At 37.3% G+C, this 23508-nt stretch overlaps 1 protein-coding gene across 1 annotated transcript in view; it reads left to right on the top strand.

Annotated features, from left to right (window-relative positions):
• LOC133527678 (ATP-dependent RNA helicase vasa) overlaps positions 1-21718 on the top strand; it is a 30270-nt gene extending 8552 nt beyond the window's left edge. Inside the window, exons 5-14 of the mRNA XM_061864794.1 lie at positions 6103-6380; positions 6595-6780; positions 6909-6995; positions 7081-7218; positions 7431-7607; positions 11190-11385; positions 11609-11806; positions 16465-16595; positions 16923-17048; positions 19875-21718. Coding sequence (XP_061720778.1) covers positions 6103-6380; positions 6595-6780; positions 6909-6995; positions 7081-7218; positions 7431-7607; positions 11190-11385; positions 11609-11806; positions 16465-16595; positions 16923-17048; positions 19875-19934 — 1577 coding nt within the window. The 3' untranslated portion in view covers positions 19935-21718. The remainder of the gene's footprint in view (positions 1-6102; positions 6381-6594; positions 6781-6908; positions 6996-7080; positions 7219-7430; positions 7608-11189; positions 11386-11608; positions 11807-16464; positions 16596-16922; positions 17049-19874) is intronic.
• Positions 21719-23508: the final 1790 nt, after the last annotated feature.

Genomic DNA, 23508 nt, shown 5'->3' on the forward strand with positions numbered 1-23508 from the left:
TCATGCCACCAACATGAAAGAAGAAGAAATTCTCTCCTGTTCCCAGTTATCGTCATAATAATCATAATCATAATCATTTATTTGTAAAGCTAATTTACAAGTCACTAATAATAATAAAAAATGTCAATACTTTCAATAGTGAGTAATCAAAGTAAATAGCACAATTATTAATTGGTCATTATGAACTCGTCATAATTGTAGAACGGGCGCTCAATAAGCCAACTTCTTAGGCGATGTTTAAAGCTGCTTACGCTTGGGGCCCCAGTTATATTTTTTTGGTAGACGGTTATATACTGTGGGGCCCGTCACATGAGTCAGTTTCGAGGACTTGGCAAGCTTGCGGCTGATAGCAACGAGCTTATGTGCATTTCGAGTATTGCGCCCATGTATAATGCCATTTGTTTTATAGGTGTGAATATTTTCACGCACATAAACTGCTATCTGCATAATTACAATAGCAGGTAACGTAAGAATGCCTAACTCTTTAAAAAGGTCTTTAGCCGGTGTATCAATTGGTACTCGTGAAAGGATTCTAATGGCACGTTTTTGCAGGCGAAAGACCCTTTCCCACTCAGCACAGCGACCCCAGAGTTCAGCTCCATATTGCAACAGAGTGTACGGTTGCAAAGTAACACGTACGGGCGACCTCTGGAGTCACTGTCCTAGCAACTCTGCTTAGAGCGAAGCAGGCACTAGCTATTCTGCTGCACAACTTGTCGACATGCCTATCCCATTTCAACCCGAGTCATAATAAATATATTTTTATCTCACTATATTTAAACTTCTTCACTAGTTTTTTGTTCTATCCAACTGTATATCTCTCATCCGTCGCTTTTTCCTCACCTAAAACGCACAGCGCGTGCTGTATTTAGGCGTTTTTTTTTTTACCGGATCCGGTGATTTTTACCGGATCCGGTAGCTCCTGAAAAGTGCCGGATCCGGCCGGATTACCGGATCCGCCGGACCGGATTGCAATCCCTAATTCGAACATCTATCTCCTCTTCCCTTCGGTTAGTAACATCCGGCACTGCAACTAAGGTACCTAATATGATTCATACCTTGGTACCTACGTAGTTGCTCCGATTTCGATCTGATATGCTGATTACCTTTTATTTGGAGATATTCTGTTTTCTGGTGGTTGATTATCAGACCAATATTCTTTCCTTCCTACTCTACGATCCTAGCCATGGCCAGGTCGCTTTTGTTTTGAGCCTATAGCCCCAAGTCATCAACATGATCTAATGTTTGCAACGGCAAACATTTGATCATTATGTGTGATGGGGGTGTAGAGTTCAACGGAACTCTACACCCCCATCACACATAATCAATTTTCGGATGATATATTCGAGTGCCAAGTTGAACAGCATCAGTGAAAGTGGCAAAAGAGCTTGTTTCAGACCAGTGACAAGTTCATATTCGGCTGATTAGGGATTGCAAATATTCGAAACTTTCAGGTATTCGAATATTGGACTTTTTCTGACGAGATATTCGAATAAAATTCGAATATTTTAAAGAAATAAGAAAATGACCGGGTATCGGTTTTTTTATCGTTTTATTCAAAAACTATTTTCAAATATTGCAAAAACTAATGATATTTTGTAGAAATCCACTTAATTGACTAGTTTTATCATCCTACTGCGATGTCCACATTTATAAAAACGACACGAAACGCAAAAATTTGACGTATTCAATATTTGTAGATAAAACTTTTAGTACAAATGCATCGTTGCGTGAATGAATACTATTATAATTACATATAAGCATCCAAACAAAAAAATGTAGTAGGGTATTATTTTTGCGATTTAAATTTAATATTTATTTTTAGTCACTCAGTTGCCTATAAAAAGCCTTTCATTCAATTGTATTTTGTTCCACTCTATTCCAGTGGTTGTGTGAGAGTAAACGGATAGTACACCGAGTGGCTTAGCATCGAAAAGAGTGTTAGGCAAGGATGTGTAGCGTCACCGTGGCTGTTTTATCTACTCATAAATAAATAATAAAGTACCTGGGCGACAACTATTTATTGTAATATGGTGGTGTATAGGTGATAATCTACATAAACTTAAAAAGTAAAATGTGAACTGACCATTATTATTATTTACAATCGATTTTAACCTTACAGCACTCGTCACAGAGTAACGCCATCTATTGTCAATTTCTCTTATTACATAGGTCATTTTTTTACTAAATTAAACTTGTCTAAAACAATAAATATGTATATAATATAAGTAGCGATATGAACAGTGCTTTTAACATTTTTCATGAAACTTTTATTTTAATTTACAATTTATGTTTTCCAATTATTCGCCTAAAAAAGAGTAATAAAGAAAAAAAATCACGCTGGATAACAAAAGGCATACAAAGATCAACAATTACAAAAAGACTTTTACGATTCAAATATTATAAAACAAAAGATGAACAGACTAAAATTTTATACAACAAATACACGAAAGTATTAAAAACCTGTGTAAAGCATGCACATACCTTTGCAAATAAAAAATACCTACATAGTGCAAAAAACAAGTGCAAAGCGTCATGGAATTTAATACAGAACAAAACTGGTGGTTGTATTATTCCTAATAAAATAGAACAAATTAAAACAAGTAAGATTATAAGATGTAAACATGAAATAGCAGAATCGTTTAATGACTATTTCATTAATCTGACAAGTAACGATTACGATCACAATAAATTTGATATATGTAAGAATATGAATCATTCAACTATGTTTTTGTATCCTTGTGATAGCGCAGAAGTCACTAAAATAGTTAAAACATTAAAAAGCACAAAAGCGGTTGGTTACGACGAAATATCAACAATAGTTCTTAAAAGATGTATTGATATTGTTTCACCTGTATTATGCCACTTAATCAATTGGTCGTTCATGACGGGTGTATTTCCTGATAAGTTAAAGAAAACTATTGTCAAACCGTTGTACAAAAAAAATAATACTGAAGATTTAAACAGCTATCGGCCAATAGCTTTACTATCTGTATTTTCAAAAATATTTGAAAGAGCAATGCATGCTAGAATTTCCAACTTTTGTGATAAGTACTATATTATAAATAAAGATCAGAATGGGTTCCAGAAAGGTAAATGTACAACACTAGCGGCATTCAATTTAGTTAAATTAATAACTGAACAAATGGATAAAAGAACTCCTGTGATCACAGTGTTCTTTGATATGAGCAAAGCTTTCGACTTTGTCTCTCATGAGCGCCTCATACAAAAATGTGAAATGTATGGCATTCGTGGATTGGCATCATGTTGGTTAAAAAGCTATCTATCTAAGCGCACACAGTCTGTAGAAATAGAAAGTCTTGACCGGGAAAATGTATTATGTAAATTTAAATCACATTATAAAGAGATTGAAACTGGGGTACCTCAAGGTAGCGTATTGGGTCCCCTTTTATTTCTACTTTACATTAATGACTTGCCTTTGGTTACTAGACACCAATGTATATTATTTGCCGATGACATATCTATTGTAATACCTTGTGATGACATTGAACTGTACAATACTGACATAAATAATACAATAAATGATATAATAACGTGGATGGGTATCAACAACTTACAGCCCAATCTTGAAAAAACAAAATATGTTCAGTTCTATAATCGCAAAAGTAGAATTGATATTCATGTAAATTATAAAGATGAACAAATAGCCGAAACAGAGAATATCACTTTCTTGGGTATAATGCTCGATAGAAACTGTAGCTGGAAGCCACAAATAGATATTGTCTGTAAAAGAATAAATCGTTTTGTCTATGTACTTAGAAGACTTTCTACACTAGTGGATAAAAATATAGCTCTTACAGCATATCATGGATATGTAGCCTCAGTCTTAAGGTACGGCCTGTTGCTGTGGGGAAACTCGACTGATATAAAAAGAGTGTTTATTGCACAAAAGAAGTGCGTACGAGCTATATGTGGTGTACCGCCTCGCACGCCATGTAAACCTCTTTTTATTAGTCTTAAATTGCTGACTTTGCCGTCACTATATATCTTTGAAACTTGCAAGTTTATCAAAACACACCCACATTTGTTCGTAAAACTGAGAGATGTGTGCAATTTTAACACAAGATATCCTGACAGACTTGTGTTACCGGCCATATATCGTACTAAGTTTTGCAGTAAAAACTCTTATCCAATGGCAATAAAAATCTACAATAATTTGCCAAATGATTTAACTCAACTTGCTCTCAAACCTTTTAGTATTCAATTGTATAAATGGTTATTAGAAAAATGTTTTTATTCAATTAATGAATTTTTTGGTATTTAAGCTAATTTGACGTAGACATTTATTTTAACATTTATCATGAATTTTATTGTTATTATATAATTATTTAAATGACGTTTGTAAATTAATAATAAATTTTGATTATTTGAGGCCATTGTAATAATTTGTGATCTGTGTATATGGAGGGATGATTATGTAGTGTATGATTATGTCGTCAAGCAGCCGTTCAAATATTATGATTAAATGTAAATATAATGTAAATTATGTAAATAATATTTAGATTTAAGTAAAGATTTTGCATGCCCATGTTGTCGGCGAGATGTGCTGAACGTATAGAAAATGTTACCATCTAATTTGTTGTACCACATTTCACGCAAATAAATATATTTCTTTCTTTCTTTCTAAAAATTAAAAAATTATATATAAACTTGAACATATAAAAAAAACAAAAGTCAGTTCACCGGGCGAGATTCGAACCCGTAACACTCGTTTAGCAGTCTGCGTCTTAACCCACTGGACCAGACGGACAGTGGCCGGCAACACGAAATTAGCGACCATATTCTGCGTCGAAAGAAAAACGCATGAAAACTCGAAAACACGCGTTTTCCCAAACATAAGACTAAGATAGATTGTATACCCCCAAAAACCCCCATATACCAAATTCAGCGAAATCGTTAGAGCCGTTTCCGAGATCACAGAGATATATATATATATATATATATATATATATATATATATATACAAGAATTGCTCGTTTAAAGGTATAAGATAAATAAATAAATATTATAGGACATTATTACACAAATTGACTAAGTCCCACAGTAAGCTCAATAAGGCTTGTGTTGAGGGTACTTAGACAACGATATATATAATATATAAATATTTACTCATGGACAGTAGTTTGCATTGCATCATTTGAGAAATGATGAATGTGGGTTGAGAATGAGTGGGTTACTTGTCAGATGTCTTCTTTAGATGACCTGGTATTGCTAGCATCATCGGGTGAAGTTGCAGGAGATGGTAACTAGAATGCATGGGTCTTTTGAAAGGAAAGGAATGGTATTTGGAAAGGGGGGAAATATGTCAAACTGTGAATTTTTATATTAGTCAAGAAAGAGTTCCACTACCACCAAGTGAAATAGCTTGTGTATCTGGCAACTTTGTTTACTAGAGGCGGTAAGCATGATAAAGACATTGAAAGGGAGTAAATGCTGGAAATTAATCGTGTCGTGTGGATGGGGCACGTAAGGCTTTTATGAGCAGCCAGAAGGTGTCACAAAAAGCACGGTTGTATGTGCATAGAGGGTGTTGGTGCCCGCACTTATGTATGGTAGCGAAAGTTAGGTATAGCAGAAGAGGCATCAGAGCCACGTGGATGCAGTGGAAACGAGAGCGCTGAGAAGTGTGTGGTGTGAGATTACAAAATAGAATTAGGAACAGTGTAATAAAGGAAAAGTGCTGACTGAACAAAGATGTAGTGACAAGAATTGAAAAAGTTATGTTGAGATACCATCTCAAACCATAAGACACGTGGAAAGAATGAGTGAAAGAAGGCTAATAAAGATAAAGAGAGTGTATAATGGAGAAGTAGAAGACGGAGCTGGAAGGGGTAGACCTCGGCAGACTTTCTCTGATCAAATCGGGGGACTAGAGGTCTAGATCGGTGCACACCTCTAGTGGACAGGGATATATTTTTTGCATCAGCTATCATATGCTAGTGATTCTGAGTTGAAAGAACCCAATAACACCAGAATCTGTCAGAATCAGGTCTTCAATATATTTGTTAAGCTCGCGTGCGTTCTATGTACAAGGTTCGGTCAGTATCAGTATTAATCATAATCGTATACTACCTACCCAAGGCGACGACTATAACGACGGCGACAGAGAACGCGGCGAGCGCGGGCGAGGCCGCGGCCGCGGGCGCGGCGGGCGAGGCCGTGGCGGCTTCGGCGACCGAGGGGAGCGCGACGGCGACGCCGGCGCCGACCAGGAGCCCGAGCTCGACGAGAACGGCGAACCAAAGAAGCCGCCCGTCACCTACGTGCCGCCCGAGCCCACGGAGAATGAGGATGAGATCTTTGGCAGCGGAATTAGCTCAGGGATCAACTTCGACAAGTTTGACAACATCGCTGTTAAAGTAAGATATTTTATTAAATCCAAAAGTTGTCAAGCTAATATATTTCTTGTTAACGACACTAAATAAGTCTTCTTGGCTTTTAAGCAGTCAAATTTTAAATTATTTTTGTATGATGTTATGGTTTGGTTTTAGATTTTTTTATATGATATGACTAGTGACTGGATTATTTAAATAAACCAGATGTTGTGTTACAATCTTTTTTTATAATTTTCAGGTAAGTGGTGAAAATCCACCACGAAATATTGACAGTTTTGAAACTGCAAACTTCAGAAAGTATGTCTTGGACAACATTCTAAAATCAGGCTACAAGAAGCCTACACCAATACAAAAACACGCTATACCGATCATTATGGGTGGCCGAGATTTGATGGGATGCGCCCAGACCGGGTCTGGAAAAACAGTAAGTAAACATTTAGGAAATATTACCAGTTCGACTCTTTGGAACAAGCAAATACCACTAAACTCCTAGGTGTGAGATAAATTTTGAGACACATGTTGGCTATTATGAACATCTTTTCCTTTTTTCAGGCTGCTTTCCTTCTTCCTATTATAAATACACTGCTTCAAGACACGCGTGAGTTGGTCGTTGGCCCTAGCGGCTGTGCTGAACCACAGGTAAACTTAAACAAACAAATACAGACTTAAAGTTAGAGACTATATGATCAATTGATATTGTATTAACTTTAATCTATTTTTCCAGGTTGTGATAATGTCACCTACTCGTGAATTGACATTACAAATTTTTAATGAGGCGAGAAAGTTCTCACATGGTTCAGTCTTAAAAATAGCCGTCGCTTATGGAGGAGTAGCTGTGAGACATCAAGGAGACAACATTTCTGTAAGTAATATTACAATAGTAAATTGCGGCCCTTCAACATACATAAAACATTAACACTTAACAGTTCTTAGAGCTTTGTGATTCCAAAAGCCGGCGATATTTATTGGCTAGCTAGCTAGCACAACAAATGGTTGATGGAGCTAACAAAAACTAAACCTTGTAATTCTGGTAAAACGACGTAACTGACGATCGAAAAATGTTATTTTTTACAGAGAGGATGTCACATTCTCGTCGCGACACCAGGTCGTCTGCACGATTTCGTTGATCGCAATCGTGTATCGTTTGGCAGCATCCGGTTCGTCGTGCTGGACGAGGCTGACCGTATGCTGGACATGGGCTTCATGCCCAGCGTCGAGAAAATGATGGAACATCCCACTATGGTTCCAATGGTAAGTCAATAATCAGTCATTATTCGTGCTACATAAAAATAAACTTCTTAATATCCCCATCAAGTTAATATCTACCAAAAATTATTTTTATAATATAATAGACCTCGGGTCTTTGAAGCCTAAATTCTACATTCACATATCAAACTCAACACCTTATCAGAGTTTAATGAGCTTAGCTAAAATAAATAGCTAAAGCAAACATTTTCCATATAGATTTTCGTACCCCATGATGCCTGTTTCGTGGAAGCGGTACAAGTCAAATTTCAAAGACAAACCGCAAATCGATGTACAGTTTAGCCATTTGGCACACGCATACTAGAGGTCAAAACAAAATTTTTGACACGCAGTTCCTAAAAAAAAAACCCTTAGGACGGAGTCATATTTTTTTTTCAGAAACCTATCGTGTGTGGCGTATGAAAGGGCTTTTTGGGGCGATTCTAAAAATATACCACGTCATTATATTTCAGCCATTTTTTTTATTAAAACAAAAAATAATATTCAAAACATACCAAGTTTGGGCTCCCCCAGATACTATATGCCTGTTTTTTTTTTTACAATATACCACAAATGATACGGGTTACCCTCATATCTAACCCCAAAAAAGCAATTGACAACATTTCAATTTTCTGACCCTATAATTTTATTGGTTCTCTACATATTAATTGAAACTAGAATGCGCCAATAGTTTATTTTTTCATTATGATTTATATTTAATTTAGTATATTTTTTTATGTGTACTTATTCTAAAATGGCGTAACTCCAGTTATCTCCATAGAAAAAAAAAGCGGCCAAGTGCGAGTCGGACTCGCCCATGAAGGGTTCCGTACCATTTCTGACGTCTTCTTCTTCCTCGCGTTGTCCCGGCATTTTGCCACGGCTCATGGGAGCCTGGGGTCCGCTTGACAACTAATCCCAAGATTTGGCGTAGGCACTAGTTTTTACGAAAGCGACTGCCATCTGACCTTCCAACCCAGAGGGGTAAACTAGGCCTTGTTGGGATTAGTCCGGTTTCCTCACGATGTTTTCCTTCACCGAAAAGCGACTGGTAAATATCAAATGACCATTTCTGACGTATTAAAAAAAAATTATAGATCTCGTTCAACACACATTTTACCACTTTGGAATGGTCTCTCGCGCAAACTATTCAGTTTAAAATATATATATATATATTAGAAACCTCAATATCATTTTTGAAGACCTATCCATAGATACCCCACACGTATGCGTTTGATGAACAAAAATTTTTTTGAGTTTCAGTTCTAGTATGGAAACGCCCAAAATGTATTGTTTTTTTTTTGTGTTAAAATCTTAATGCTGTTCACAGAATACATCTAATTACTAAGTTTCAACAGTATAGTTCTTATAGTTTCGGCTGTGACATATATGGACAGACAGACATGACGAATCCATAAGGGTTCCGTTTTTTGCCATTTGGCTACGGAACCCTAAAAACATGACTATTAATCTGATGTTGTCTGTCATTGTCAATGTTTTAAACTGGTCCATTGTTGTTTTAAAACAATTTCTATAAAATATAAGATTTCTACGATGATTTGGATATATAACTGATACGATACCAGAGGGCCTACCGCGAATCACGTTCGACGTGTTGCCTCTCTGTCGCACTTATAAATTCGTACGTAAGTATGACAGGCAGGCAGCACGTCGAACGTGGTTCGCGGTAGGCCCTCTGGCTTTGATACGGATACGACGACAGATCGACGGATAAACACTAAAGAATGTAATGTAATTAAATGTTTGTACCCGACATCTTCAACTAATCATGTTTGCTCATCGATCCATACGGCTTTGTCCATTTTAAATACGATTAGTAGATAGTAAGTTAATCATATAAATAAATTTATCTTTGTTTTGAAATTCAATCTATACGTCGTATTTAATAGACAGTGTCAAACCCAATATTATGACAGTAATTTTTTTTTTCGTGAAGAATGGCAATGGCTTTTCACCTAATTGGTGCAGGAATCGGTAAAATCACAACATTTTTTATTCTTTTGTAATAAGCCATATTAAATTTATATTAATATATTGCAGTGTTCAGGAAGCAAAATTCTTCCAAATCATATGTAAAATTTCAGGTTTTATAAAAATGAAATGTTGTCAATATTGAAAATAATCATTTAGTTTTTTTTTTATATCAGAGTGACACAGTTCTACTTCAGTACCTATTTTAAGAGCCTTTTGGAACTGTACTGCAGATACGGTACATATTAATCATAAAATGATACGTGATATCCATATCACTTTATTGAAAAAAAAAAACTAAATGAAATTATTTTCTAAATTGCTTTTTTGGAGTTAGATATTAGGATATCGCGTGTCATTTGTGAGATATTGTGCAAAAAAAACCCAACCATATCGTATCTGGAGGACCCCAAACTTGGTGTTTTGAAAATTATTTTTGTTTTATTTAAAAAAAGGCTGAAATGTAACGATGTGGTATATTTTTAGAATCGCCTCGAAAAGCCCTTTCATATGTTACCACACACAATAGGTTTCTGTAAAATCATTTTTTTTTCTCATACAAAAAAAAATACTCAGCACTCCCCTCCTAAGGGATTTTTTTAGAAACTGCAGGTAACTTTTCTTATCTCTTGTATGCGTGTGCCAAACGGCTAAACTGTACATCGATTTGCGGTTTTTTTATGCGTACACCTTACACTAGTTGTCAATGTCACTGCGAGCTTGACAGCAATATTATAGGGAGTGTGCATGAACTGTAGGAGGCAGCACAGGAGCCGTCAGATTTTTGGCGCGAGGCGTAAATGTGATGTTTTTTGTTCCGATGTAGCCCACAAGATGGCAGAACTTACTAAGCACAAGAAAACACGTGACGTGTAAATGTACATGTTTATAGTTCCGATCCAGGCCACAAGATGGCAGACCCTCCAACGCGCACAGTCCCTATAATTTGAATGCAATAGAGATGTCAACAAGCGGGTCAATAGACGAAAATAACCTATCGTCTGTTGTTATCTATCTCACGACAGGCTGCATCCGTTGTATTTGTATCATAGAGATAATATTAGATTATAAAAAGTTTTTGCCCAACTTAATTTACACATACAAGTTCCTGCAGCATAAGAACAGATGTATTTTATTACTGGTATGCTATCATTATATATGTCGATATCACAATTTATAAAAACTTTATTTAAACTCATGCCTGCCCTGAATATGAAACTGTTTTTTCTATACCTAGTAGTAGCTTGGTAACTAATGGGACGAAAATACCTTAGCCTCCTTGACGGAATATTAAAAGATATCGGATTAAGTAAATTTGGTCAATCTACATTACCTTTAATAATATTTACTAAGGACACTATGTCCGCAATTTAACGGCGCTTAACAAGTGGGATCAAATTATGTTTCTTACACAGCTTTAGGTAGTCAATAGAACTATAGTTGACTCGCATTTTATAACACAGAAATTTGATGAATTTGGATTGTAATCCCTCAACCCTATCACCATAAACTTGATACTGAGGATTCCATATTTGAGATGCGTATTCTAGTGCTTCTTATTGTTTCTAAAATAAAAATTTTGTACTTATTTTGCAGGGCGAACGTCAAACGCTTATGTTCTCCGCAACCTTCCCAGAGGACATCCAAAATTTGGCTATGAAATTTTTAAACAACTATTTATTCGTGGCTGTCGGTATAGTGGGTGGTGCAAGCGCGGACGTCGAACAAATATTTCATCAGGTCACAAAGTATGAAAAGCAGAATACTTTAAAGAAACTGATTGAAGAAAATGGTAATTAAATAAATTAAATGTATTTTTTGTCTATTTTCGATTCAAATTTCGATTTAATTTATTATATTATTAATAATGAACGAATTTAGAGTACCTAGTTTCGCTAACGCGCTCTAATCATTGCATAAAGCATTGTGAGCAACACTAATATTGCTGAACTAATTTATGTAAAGTAGGCGAGTGCATATATTTTTGATTAGCAATGTTAATTGTAAACGTTTAGATAAGAAGCGCATCCTCGTGTTCGTGGAGACGAAGCGCAACGCGGACTTCATCGCGTCGCTGTTGTCGGAGCAGCAGATGCTGACGTCGTCCATCCACGGCGACCGCATGCAGCGCGAGCGCGAGCTGGCGCTGCAGAACTTCAAGAGCGGCGCGCACTGCATCCTCGTCGCCACCGCCGTGGCCGCGCGCGGCTTAGGTACCAATACCAACACTACCACTGTTATATAATGTACATCGCGGCGCTGCTGTCGGAGCAGCAGATGCTGACGTCGTCCATCCACGGCGACCGCATGCAGCGCGAGCGCGAGCTGGCGCTGCAGAACTTCAAGAGCGGCGCGCACTGCATCCTCGTCGCCACCGCCGTGGCCGCGCGCGGCTTAGGTACCAATACCAACACTACCACTGTTATATAATGTACATCGCGGCGCTGCTGTCGGAGCAGCAGATGCTGACGTCGTCCATCCACGGCGACCGCATGCAGCGCGAGCGCGAGCTGGCGCTGCAGAACTTCAAGAGCGGCGCGCACTGCATCCTCGTCGCCACCGCCGTGGCCGCGCGCGGCTTAGGTACCAATACCAACACTACCACTGTTATATAATGTACATCGCGGCGCTGCTGTCGGAGCAGCAGATGCTGACGTCGTCCATCCACGGCGACCGCATGCAGCGCGAGCGCGAGCTGGCGCTGCAGAACTTCAAGAGCGGCGCGCACTGCATCCTCGTCGCCACCGCCGTGGCCGCGCGCGGCTTAGGTACCAATACCAACACTACCACTGTTATATAATGTACATCGCGGCGCTGCTGTCGGAGCAGCAGATGCTGACGTCGTCCATCCACGGCGACCGCATGCAGCGCGAGCGCGAGCTGGCGCTGCAGAACTTCAAGAGCGGCGCGCACTGCATCCTCGTCGCCACCGCCGTGGCCGCGCGCGGCTTAGGTACCAATACCAACACTACCACTGCTATATAATGTACATCGCGGCGCTGCTGTCGGAGCAGCAGATGCTGACGTCGTCCATCCACGGCGACCGCATGCAGCGCGAGCGCGAGCTGGCGCTGCAGAACTTCAAGAGCGGCGCGCACTGCATCCTCGTCGCCACCGCCGTGGCCGCGCGCGGCTTAGGTACCAATACCAACACTACCACTGTTATATAATGTACATCGCGGCGCTGCTGTCGGAGCAGCAGATGCTGACGTCGTCCATCCACGGCGACCGCATGCAGCGCGAGCGCGAGCTGGCGCTGCAGAACTTCAAGAGCGGCGCGCACTGCATCCTCGTCGCCACCGCCGTGGCCGCGCGCGGCTTAGGTACCAATACCAACACTACCACTGTTATATAATGTACATCGCGGCGCTGCTGTCGGAGCAGCAGATGCTGACGTCGTCCATCCACGGCGACCGCATGCAGCGCGAGCGCGAGCTGGCGCTGCAGAACTTCAAGAGCGGCGCGCACTGCATCCTCGTCGCCACCGCCGTGGCCGCGCGCGGCTTAGGTACCAATACCAACACTACCACTGTTATATAATGTACATCGCGGCGCTGCTGTCGGAGCAGCAGATGCTGACGTCGTCCATCCACGGCGACCGCATGCAGCGCGAGCGCGAGCTGGCGCTGCAGAACTTCAAGAGCGGCGCGCACTGCATCCTCGTCGCCACCGCCGTGGCCGCGCGCGGCTTAGGTACCAATACCAACACTACCACTGTTATATAATGTACATCGCGGCGCTGCTGTCGGAGCAGCAGATGCTGACGTCGTCCATCCACGGCGACCGCATGCAGCGCGAGCGCGAGCTGGCGCTGCAGAACTTCAAAAGCGGCGCGCACTGCATCCTCGTCGCCACCGCCGCACTGTGGGCTGAAATTCGGCTTTCTTTTTTTTTTTTTTTTTTTTTTAATTTATTGAGAAACAAACAGTCTTAAAATAAACATATGAGCAACTTAGCTAATAGCTATGGATTGATTTCGTTATAGACCTATAGTTTCCTAATTTTAAATTATTCGATGTACAATTGAAAAAATAATAATAGTGTAAACTTATAGCGTACATAACAAAAGCGTAAATTTATATATATAATATATATATATATATATATATATATGTAGAGAACTGAGAAAATACTTAAATCACAGGTACCTATTATCAGGTTGCTGCAACTTTTCACCGTTATTTTAGAAAAGAATATACTGCTCTTTTAAAGAGGCCTAATGAATTGCAAAACAAATCTGCGTCCATACATTTTTCATTGTACTGCCTACATGCGCGCCCAATATATGAATGCTGTGCGTATTTCGTTCTGCTGTTAGAAATGCTAAATAATGCCTTACTGCGACAACTACGTTCATTTCTACGGGGGACACGGAAACCAATTTTTATTAATTATTGCGTAACTTGTATTGTTTTTTTAAGTTAGCTATTTATAAGTTGTCTTTAAGTGAAATTTCTGTAATTTCTTAGACAACAATAAAGATTCTTTAAACCGAATTTTATGTAATAAGTCGGGGGCATCTACAATATTATTAATAATTTTGAATAAAAATACTAAATCTGTACAGGACCGTCTAAGTGAAAGTGGCTGGATATTATGATGTGTAGCCGAGGAAGCGTAATTTACATAGTTACGACCCACTCGAAATTCCAGTGCTTTAATGAACTTTTTCTGGAGTCTTTCAATTCGAGTCTTATGGACATTAAACAAAGGATTCCAAACCACAGAAGCAAATTCCAATCTGCTGCGAACGTAACTATTATAAAGAAGTTTATAAGTGAGAGGTCTTCGAAAAGGTTTTGCCACGCGAAGAACGAAACCCAGTTGTTTATATGCCTTGTTTAAAATATGATCTATATGAGGGTTAAACGTTAGTTTTTTCTAGTAGTAGTTAGTCGGCTTTCATTGACATAGAAACCGAAGTTGTTATTTTTACGTTTTTTTGATTAAAATAGGTTTTGCCCAGTATTGTTATGGTAAATTTTAGACGATTTGGAATGAAAATTGTGGAGTTACGATTTTTTTTTTCAAAATAAATGTATGGAGCAGGAACAAGAAATCATCATTACTCAAGAACCGCAAAACAAACCGTAATATCCTCGCAGGTGGTTATACTACGAATTATTTGTGATTTTTTGGCATACTACATATATCCGCCACGGGTGCGGTTTTTTTTTTTAAATCATTAATTGTTTCTATGGAAAAAGCACAAAAACCAAATTCAACACTTTAAGATTTTTTTGATTGAAATGGGTTTTGCTCAGTGTGTTTATGCTAAGTTATAAGTTTCACACGATTTGAGTTGAAAATGGTAGATAGAGTTATGATTTTTTTTTCAAAAAAAATTTATGGAGCCGTAACAAAATATCAAAATATCTCAAGAACCACAACAAATACGGTAATATCCTCGCAGATAGTTATGCTACGAATTATTTGTGATTTTTTGGCATACTACATATATCCGCCACGGGTGCGGTTTTTTTTTTTTAAATCATTAATTGTATTTATGGAAAAAGCACTAAAACCAAATTCAACATTTTACGATTTTTTTGATTGAAATGGGTTTTGCTCAGTGTGTTTATGCTAAGTTATAAGTTTCACACGATTTGAGTTGAAAATGGTAGAGTTATGATTTTTTTTTTCAAAAAAAATGTATGGAGCCGGAACAAAATATCAAAATATCTCAAGAACCGCAACAAATACGATAATCTCCTCGCAGATAGTTATGCTACGAATTATTTGTGATTTTTTGGCATACTACATATATCCGCCACGGGTGCGATATTTTGATATTTTGTTCCGGCTCCATACATTTTTTTTGAAAAAAAATCATAACTACCATTTTCAACTCAAATCGTGTGAAACTTACACTGAGCAAAACCCATTTCAATCAAAAAAATCTTAAAATGTTGAATTTGGTTTTAGTGCTTTTTCCATAAAAACAATTAATGATTTTAAAAAAAAACCGCACCCGTGGCGGATATATGTAGTATGCCAAAAAATCACAAATAATTCGTAGCATAACTATCTGCGAGGATATTACCGTATTTGTTGTGGTTCTTGAGATATTTTGATATTTTGTTCCGGCTCCATACATTTTTTTTTTAAACATAATTCTACCATTTTCAACTCAAATCGTGTGAAACTTATAACTTAGCATAAACACACTGAGCAAAACCCATTTCAATCAAAAAAATCTTAAAATGTTGAATTTGGTTTTTGTGCTTTTTCCATAGAAACAATTAATGATTTTTTTTAAAAAAACCGCACCCGTGGCGGATATGTGTAGTATGCCAAAAAATCACAAATAATTCGTAATATAACCACCTGCGAGGATATTACGGTTTGTTTTGCGGTTCTTGAGTAATGATGATTTCTTGTTCCTGCTGCATACATTTATTTTGAAAAAAAATCGTAACTCCACAATTTTCATTCCAAATCGTCTAAAATTCATAGGTTACCATAACAATACTGGGCAAAACCTATTTTAATCAAAAAAACGTAAAAATAACAACTTCGGTTTCTATGTCAATGAAAGCCGAATTTCAGCCCACAGTGCGCCGTGGCCGCGCGCGGCTTAGGTACCAATACCAACACTACCACTGTTATATAATGTTTCTTCTATGTATGTCGCAAGCAGCAATTATACGGACTCTTTTAAACAATTTAATTATTTATTTGTACGTAGTTTTTCTCAAGGCATGGGGTCAAGGCTTTTAAGGGATCTAATTTCAAAGCGATCTTATTATTATTGCCTGCCTATGTTCAGTCTGAATATAATTAGTTAGTTTTATTAAACTTTGTGTTTCACTTTTTAACGAAGTAATGATATGGGGTAAAGAAAAATTCAAATAATGTTTGTTTTTAACAGATATCAAGAACGTCGACATCGTCGTAAATTATGATCTGCCCAAGAGCATAGACGAGTACGTCCACAGAATTGGGCGCACAGGCCGTGTTGGAAACCGTGGCAAAGCAGTTTCCTTTTTTGATGCAGACCAAGTAAGCCATAACGTTGTTTAAAGATTTTAACAAAAAAAGTTTGTAATTGATTACAATTAGGCTGGTTGTCTTAGCTTAGACCTACCTTTTGTACTTGGATATTTTGACAGTTGCATTGAATAATTAAAGTTTCATGACTGTCAGATATAGGAGATAGGGGTAGTAGGAGGAGATCTTCACCTACAGGCACACTGAATTATATAACTATTCAAAATTAACATACTATCATAAAAACAATAAACATGTTCAGAACAAAGGGCTATTATATAAATAAATAAATAAATGACTGTCAGCAACAAGTTTAATTCTACTTATAACAAATTTCAGGATGCAGGGTTAGTCGCGGACTTGGGCAAAATACTACGGCAAGCCGACCAGCCCATTCCAGACTTCCTGCAGGGCGGCGGCACCGCCACGTATCGGGGCAACAAATATGGCGGCAGCGACGTCCGAGTAAGTTTAGCAGTGTAGCAATCATTATAGCCAAAATGTTCGGAACCCTAAGGCTGCGGCCCCTCAGAATATATAGACTTGAATAAACCTGTTTTGGACTTGTTCTCTCATCTAGGGACACGCACTGCCCCCGACAAGTCGTCCAGCTGTTATTAGAGTATTGCTACCATGCAACGACTGTATTACCACAGTCTTAAAATTGTTGCAACGTTGTTTTACAACATATACCTTATGTAATATAATTATTTCTAGTCGTCGACTGTAATGGTTGAATTTAGATTTCGTATACCAAACTATAATAGTCCAAAATATTACTGTAATTATTAATATATTTACCAACCTTTAGCACCTTGTACCGGACAAATGGCCGTCGGGCCAATATAGCAAGTATGCAGACATTAAAAGTATATACTAACACTATATTATGCCATACATTTTATTCATGAGAAAATAATTAAGGTCTGGCGGCTCTGGGATCTTGCTCTATAATTAGTCGCGCGTATGTCTTTTGTACTAAATTTCTGTCTACTGAGTTTATAGATGGTAGGATCAACTAGATGTGCTATACGAGTGCGCCCGTAAGGTACAGAACGTACGCAATGCGCCAAATTAAAAACACTATTTAACATTTCCTGACAACATACCAAAAACAACCTACGTAATTTGGTCGGGTTATTTGTTGCCCACCATAAGCCATACTAAAATTTACGGTGGGGAATAAAAAAAATTAAACTGACAAGGACAAACAATCAGAACGCTTTCTCTGCTACTCCTACTGAAAGTTCCATAGCCAGTGAACGGAAATAAAACATGGAATCCGCATTTGAGAATTCTCGGGACAATTAGCACACGTACACAATTACGCCGACATTTAAATAAGACGATACGTTTACAGAGCATGTAATCAAAACTAATAAACGAAATAATAGTCATCTCTATTACACTAATGTACAGGGATAAGTATAGATGAAATGCATATAATGTCAATAACTACCAATCAGCGACATTAATCCGCTAATAACCTTCTTGCTGTACGTACTGGCAGCTGAGAGTTCGCGGTTCATATTTTGATTATAATATGACGTGGACAGGGATAGGTTTATGCCATAATAGTTTGAAGAACCAGTTAAATAATCCACGTATAATAATTATAAAAGATAACTAGTTAAAATGTTGTTATGAAATGAGAGACTAACCCAACATAAGTAAATATTAATTATTGTGTTAACATATTCCGCTATAATAAGTATTTTTATGGCTAGACAAATTTCATTATTAATCTGTATGGCAGAGCGTAGTCACGTTCAGGTACTTCAGGCACAGCCAGGAAAATTTACATGGGTACACGAATCGGGTCAAAAATATTTGAAAAGACTGAGTAACAATAAAGGCTCATCTCCACTTTCAGTTCCAACAGAAGTTTTTTTTTTTGGAAATAGTGGCCTCTGCATGCGTTGTCTAAATGCAAGACGGAGGAAAAATTTATTGGCAACTGCAAGTTTCGACAAAAAGTCTTAGCCATACAGGGATATATATATGACAGTAGAAGGCTGGATTGAAATGATCCACATTTTCAGATAATGTGTGTATTTGTTAAACAAATTCATTGAAAGAGTGACAGAAAAAATATCTACATATACTACATATAGGAGACCGGGTATGGTTATCTCACGGGTTGGTTGTCACAGAGCAGCCGTAACAAACCATTGAACGAACAGCGGTTTTATTAAGCTGTGTGAAGCCTTTTTTTGACAATTTGAAATCTTTATCTTTAAAATCAATAAAAAATATTCTAGATCTCTTGCCAGGCATCCAATCAATTTCATGTCTCTCTAATTGGACAGCTTTTTTCCATAGTTCGCTGCGAACAGCATCTGGTGGGAATCGGATTATACCTTAAATAACAAATGACTACTAGGTAGTTTTTTATAGCTCCATCCCATGAAAGATAAAAGGAAATATCTAAATCAAACATAAGTTAACAAAATAATCTACTTCATTTGGCATAACATCATCCCTATTATCCTCGTAATCTAAAAAGACGTATGTTGTTATGAAAATCGTATGCAGTTACGTTTTTATTAGTACGGTAATATTGAAAAAAATGTCGTCATATTTATTCCAAATTTTACTGAAGTTATCTGTTTACTTACACGTGAAAAGTGATCCTACTGCCCTTGGAATGTTCAGGATAACTTCTGCAGCACTCACGACACATGAAGACATTTTTAATTGTAAAAAAACGTTGTTTTTATTAACCGATTTAGCCATCTATCACTGTCATATCGGTCGAACTGAAGTTGCCAATCGAGTAGTTTGCAACCCCCGCCCACCTTAGGGTAGTTTACGTTGGGCTATAATTGAGCGTTTAGAATGCTTCCATGTTTTATTTCCGTTCACTGTCCATAGCAGCATCTCCTTCGATCATCTGCCTGCTCTACCATTTCATCTCTATACTTATTTTACCTTAATGACTGAGATATATACCAATTTTCATTAATTATTTAGGTTTTACAGTAAAAAAAAGTATTATTTTAGATGACTCATCGAAAAAATATTGTATACAATAGTGATATAATTAAGCTTTTCAATCTCTTACCTTACTTAGGGAACAAAAAAGCTCACCATTAATGAATAAAAAATAATAGAAAAAAAAAATCATGAATTTTTCAATGGAACGAATTATTTCGTGATGTACACGCTAGTACACTCTAGCCTTACATTCTAGTACATACTAATTTAAACCAAATTTTATACCCTTGAGATAGCTCCGGTACCAATGAGAATCGCCCTATCAACATTACAAGCCTTCTTTTTCGATTACAGAACTTTAACAACGCGAGTGCTGCTGTGTCGCAAGGCGAAGAACCCGAGGAGGAGTGGTAAATAAAATTATTGAGTGTTAGGTTTATAAAAACAAGACTTTTGAAATTCGCCCATGTGATGGAACAAGTGAATTCTTTGATTTGTTGGTGCTTGTGACGCTGTGAAAGTTTTAAGTGACTACAAGAATAAAGATATACCGACACCATAACTCTTAAGCCTGTTAGGAGTTGGTTGTACAAATAACACTTATAAATTATAAGAAAGTTTAGCCCATAGATTTATACTGTCATGACTACAAGACTGCAACTTATATTGACAAGTATTTTAGATATAAGCACCTAATCGTAAGAACTAATAACTCCTGCATCCATAGAACATACTTAAAACATTTCTTTAATATTCACATTTGTAATATCACATGGATCATAATTTTGTTGTGTTTTAGTGTTAACATTTCGTTATTTTTATGGTAGCATTTCATATAGTTAGGCCTGCATATTATGTTTTTTTTTTGTTTTCTTCCTTACCATAAAACGAATTAGTTATTTTATCCCCAGCAATTCTGTGATGTTATTATTAAAGTTGCTCAGTTTAAATTTTAATATTAGTTGCATTAGTACATAGATTTATCCTTATTTTGTGAAGTACAATGAACATGAGATATGTGGACATGATCGTAGAGTATCATACTGGCCTGTGCGAAGGCAATTACTCATACTTTAGTTGCTAAGGTGCATAGTTATGATCAGACCATACTCTCACGCCTTACGTGCACCGACGTTTTTCAATAGGTATTGAGTAACAATGTTGGCCGAAACGTTAATGCAATTCAATATTATTGGCCGTTAACCATCATAAACTGAACCGTAAACTGTAACCGTTCGTTACGGTTACGGTTCAATTTATAGTGGTTAAATGCAATTAACGTTCGGTCAACACTTGAGTAACGTCGATTGGATTCTACATATTCAGGTGAATATGTGGAATCTTACAAGATATTTTACATACTAAATAATGAGTAATTATTTAACAAGGGGCCCATTTCTCGAACGGTATCAGTCTAATATTAGTAGTTTGTTACCATGGTAACCCATATGATTAGACAGTTCGTGGACTAATAATAATAGTCCAATACCGTTTGAGAAATGGGCCCCAGGAGTTTACCTCTACTACTACTACATATCAAATGGCAGGCTACTATTTGACTTAATTGCTTGTTGGGTTTGACCCTAATGATGTTTTTGTGTCAAAAAGTAATGTAAGAATCATTGAACTATTATTACTACGTGTAGAACCGGCACAGAGAACCAGTATTTTGCGCCATGAGTAGTTGTTGTTTTGACAAAAAAGCATAAAAGCAGAGCTTGAATCTCGCGACCTAAACGCGTAAGCGCCATGAATTTTAACGGCGCTTACAACGTTTTGGTTGCCTGGTATAGGTTCCGATTGCGACAATTTAATTGTTTCGTATGGCTTCTCTATAGTAATAATAACTCAATGGTTAGAATCTCACCATGTACAAAATCTGTAGATGTTGAAATCAATGTCAAGTTAATGTTAGGATGTTTGTAATCTGTGATGATTAAAAATAAGTGTAAGGTTTTGGACCTTCGTCATCGGCCATGGTTTGTAACAGTGCAAATAGTTATTATTATATAGTTCAGACTTGCCAATAAGGCAATTAAATATTACGAATTTAACTTCACTTATCTTGATTGACTTCGGAATTCCAAATTTTTCACGTATAAATGTTCTTCGATTTAAATTGTTATATTTTGTACTCAGTTTGTTAAGTACCAGTTTTTTGTTTAAAGTGAGAAGTAATAAATATGTCTTACGATTTACGGAATCTATTTTTTTTTTGTAAAATAGTATTTTATACAATCGTGATATATTGGAGAGCTTTTCCGCCGAGTACCGTGTTAAGACTGTTAAGGCCGCGAAGCTTGCCGAGTGGCATTATTGGATACGAGTTTGATATATCACAATTTTATAATTTTTCTATGAATCAACTAAAATAATACTTTAAACCAGCAGAATCATATACTATAGGTGAGTGAGGAAATCAAAAGTACAGGTAAGATCTTCGAGCAACACCGGCTTCCGACACATCGAAAGGGAGGAACCCAAGCGATATCTTACTATACACCGTGTTTTTTTTGATTTGCGTTAATTTCGAGGGTGCATTCCTGAGCTTAAATTAAGTAATTTTCTCAAAGACACCGATATTCTAATTAACTCCATTTCGGAGATAATCAATCATAAATTTTTATATTATAAGGCCCTTACGAGCGTGTACACTTGCCTTAGGGCCTGTTTACTTATTGATTAGTGTTTAGTGCGAGTACATACATTTGCTACTAAACGTACGTACTATCTCGGACGATCGATGTTAGAAATGACATTGATATATCACAGTTTTCAATTGTTTGGTTGAGTTAAATGTAATGCCCATGTTACAACAACGCTATATGCAACATTTAGTTACTTTTTATAAATATAAAAATTGTAAAAAAAAAAACAATTTTTTTTTTTTTTTTTTAATTTAACTGTGCCATTTAGTTTCCTTAAACGTACTTACCGAAACCCCGGAGTTAACGCAATTCAATAAAAACACGGTGTATAAATCATTTTGTCATTTTTTGCGGGGGAAACGTGCACACAGTCATACTTCTCACTCACTACTTACAAAATCCAATCTGTAATGACGACACAAATACAAAAACTACCCGTCAAAGACAAATCAACACCTCGATCCCTTTAATTGCGTACGGACGAATCACAACACGCACAGTCATAGGTACAGTTGTACCTATGCTTCGGCAGAGGGGAAATGCCGTCTCCCTCCCCGGTGTTGCTCGAAGGCTAAGGTACGCGAGCAGCCGCGATACCTTCAACGCACGTTATGCTCCCGGCCGGCTAGTCGACAACTCATGAGACCTAGTTTTATTTCTCGATTTTGGCTACAGTAGCAGTAGTATGGAGGCTAACATAAAACGCTAAGCGGTCTTCGTAGTCCATGGATATTTCTATTTTAAGGGTGTCACGTGCGCGCTTCTAACCTATGAAGCAACTGTTTCTACATGGGTTACTAGATATTTTTTGCAATAGACGAATTTGAAACAAAGAGTTTATTATGTAAATATAATTAGTTGAATATTAGATTCGAAAATGTAAATATTGTATAAAATATTCGGAAGTCGTCCCTAGCCCATTCCGACATCTTCAGTTTGAATTTTTTTTTTTTAAGAAAGTTAATGTTATCCCGCCAAAATATGGCAAAACGTATCTAGTAACCTACGAGGGTGGATTGAAAAATTCGCTGCATGAATATTAAAAACAAAACAAGAGGTTTTTTAATTTATTTTTATTTTTCTACATAGTCCCCGTCGAGTTGAATGCACTTGTTCCATCTGGATTCCAGAGCCATTACACCACTTTTGAAGAAGCTTTCCTCGAGACCTTCAAAATAGGCATCCACCTCGGCGTTGCTTGAAAATTTCATACCCCCCATATGTTTTTTTTTAAATTGGGTAACAGATGAAAGTCCGATGGTGCTAAATCGGGTGAATAGGGTGGGTGGGGCAATAATTCAAACCCACATTTGGTAATCTCCGCCATCGATTTTAGTGAC

Source organism: Cydia pomonella, chromosome 18, assembly GCF_033807575.1.
Source record: "Cydia pomonella isolate Wapato2018A chromosome 18, ilCydPomo1, whole genome shotgun sequence".
Taxonomy (NCBI): Eukaryota; Metazoa; Arthropoda; class Insecta; order Lepidoptera; family Tortricidae; genus Cydia; species Cydia pomonella.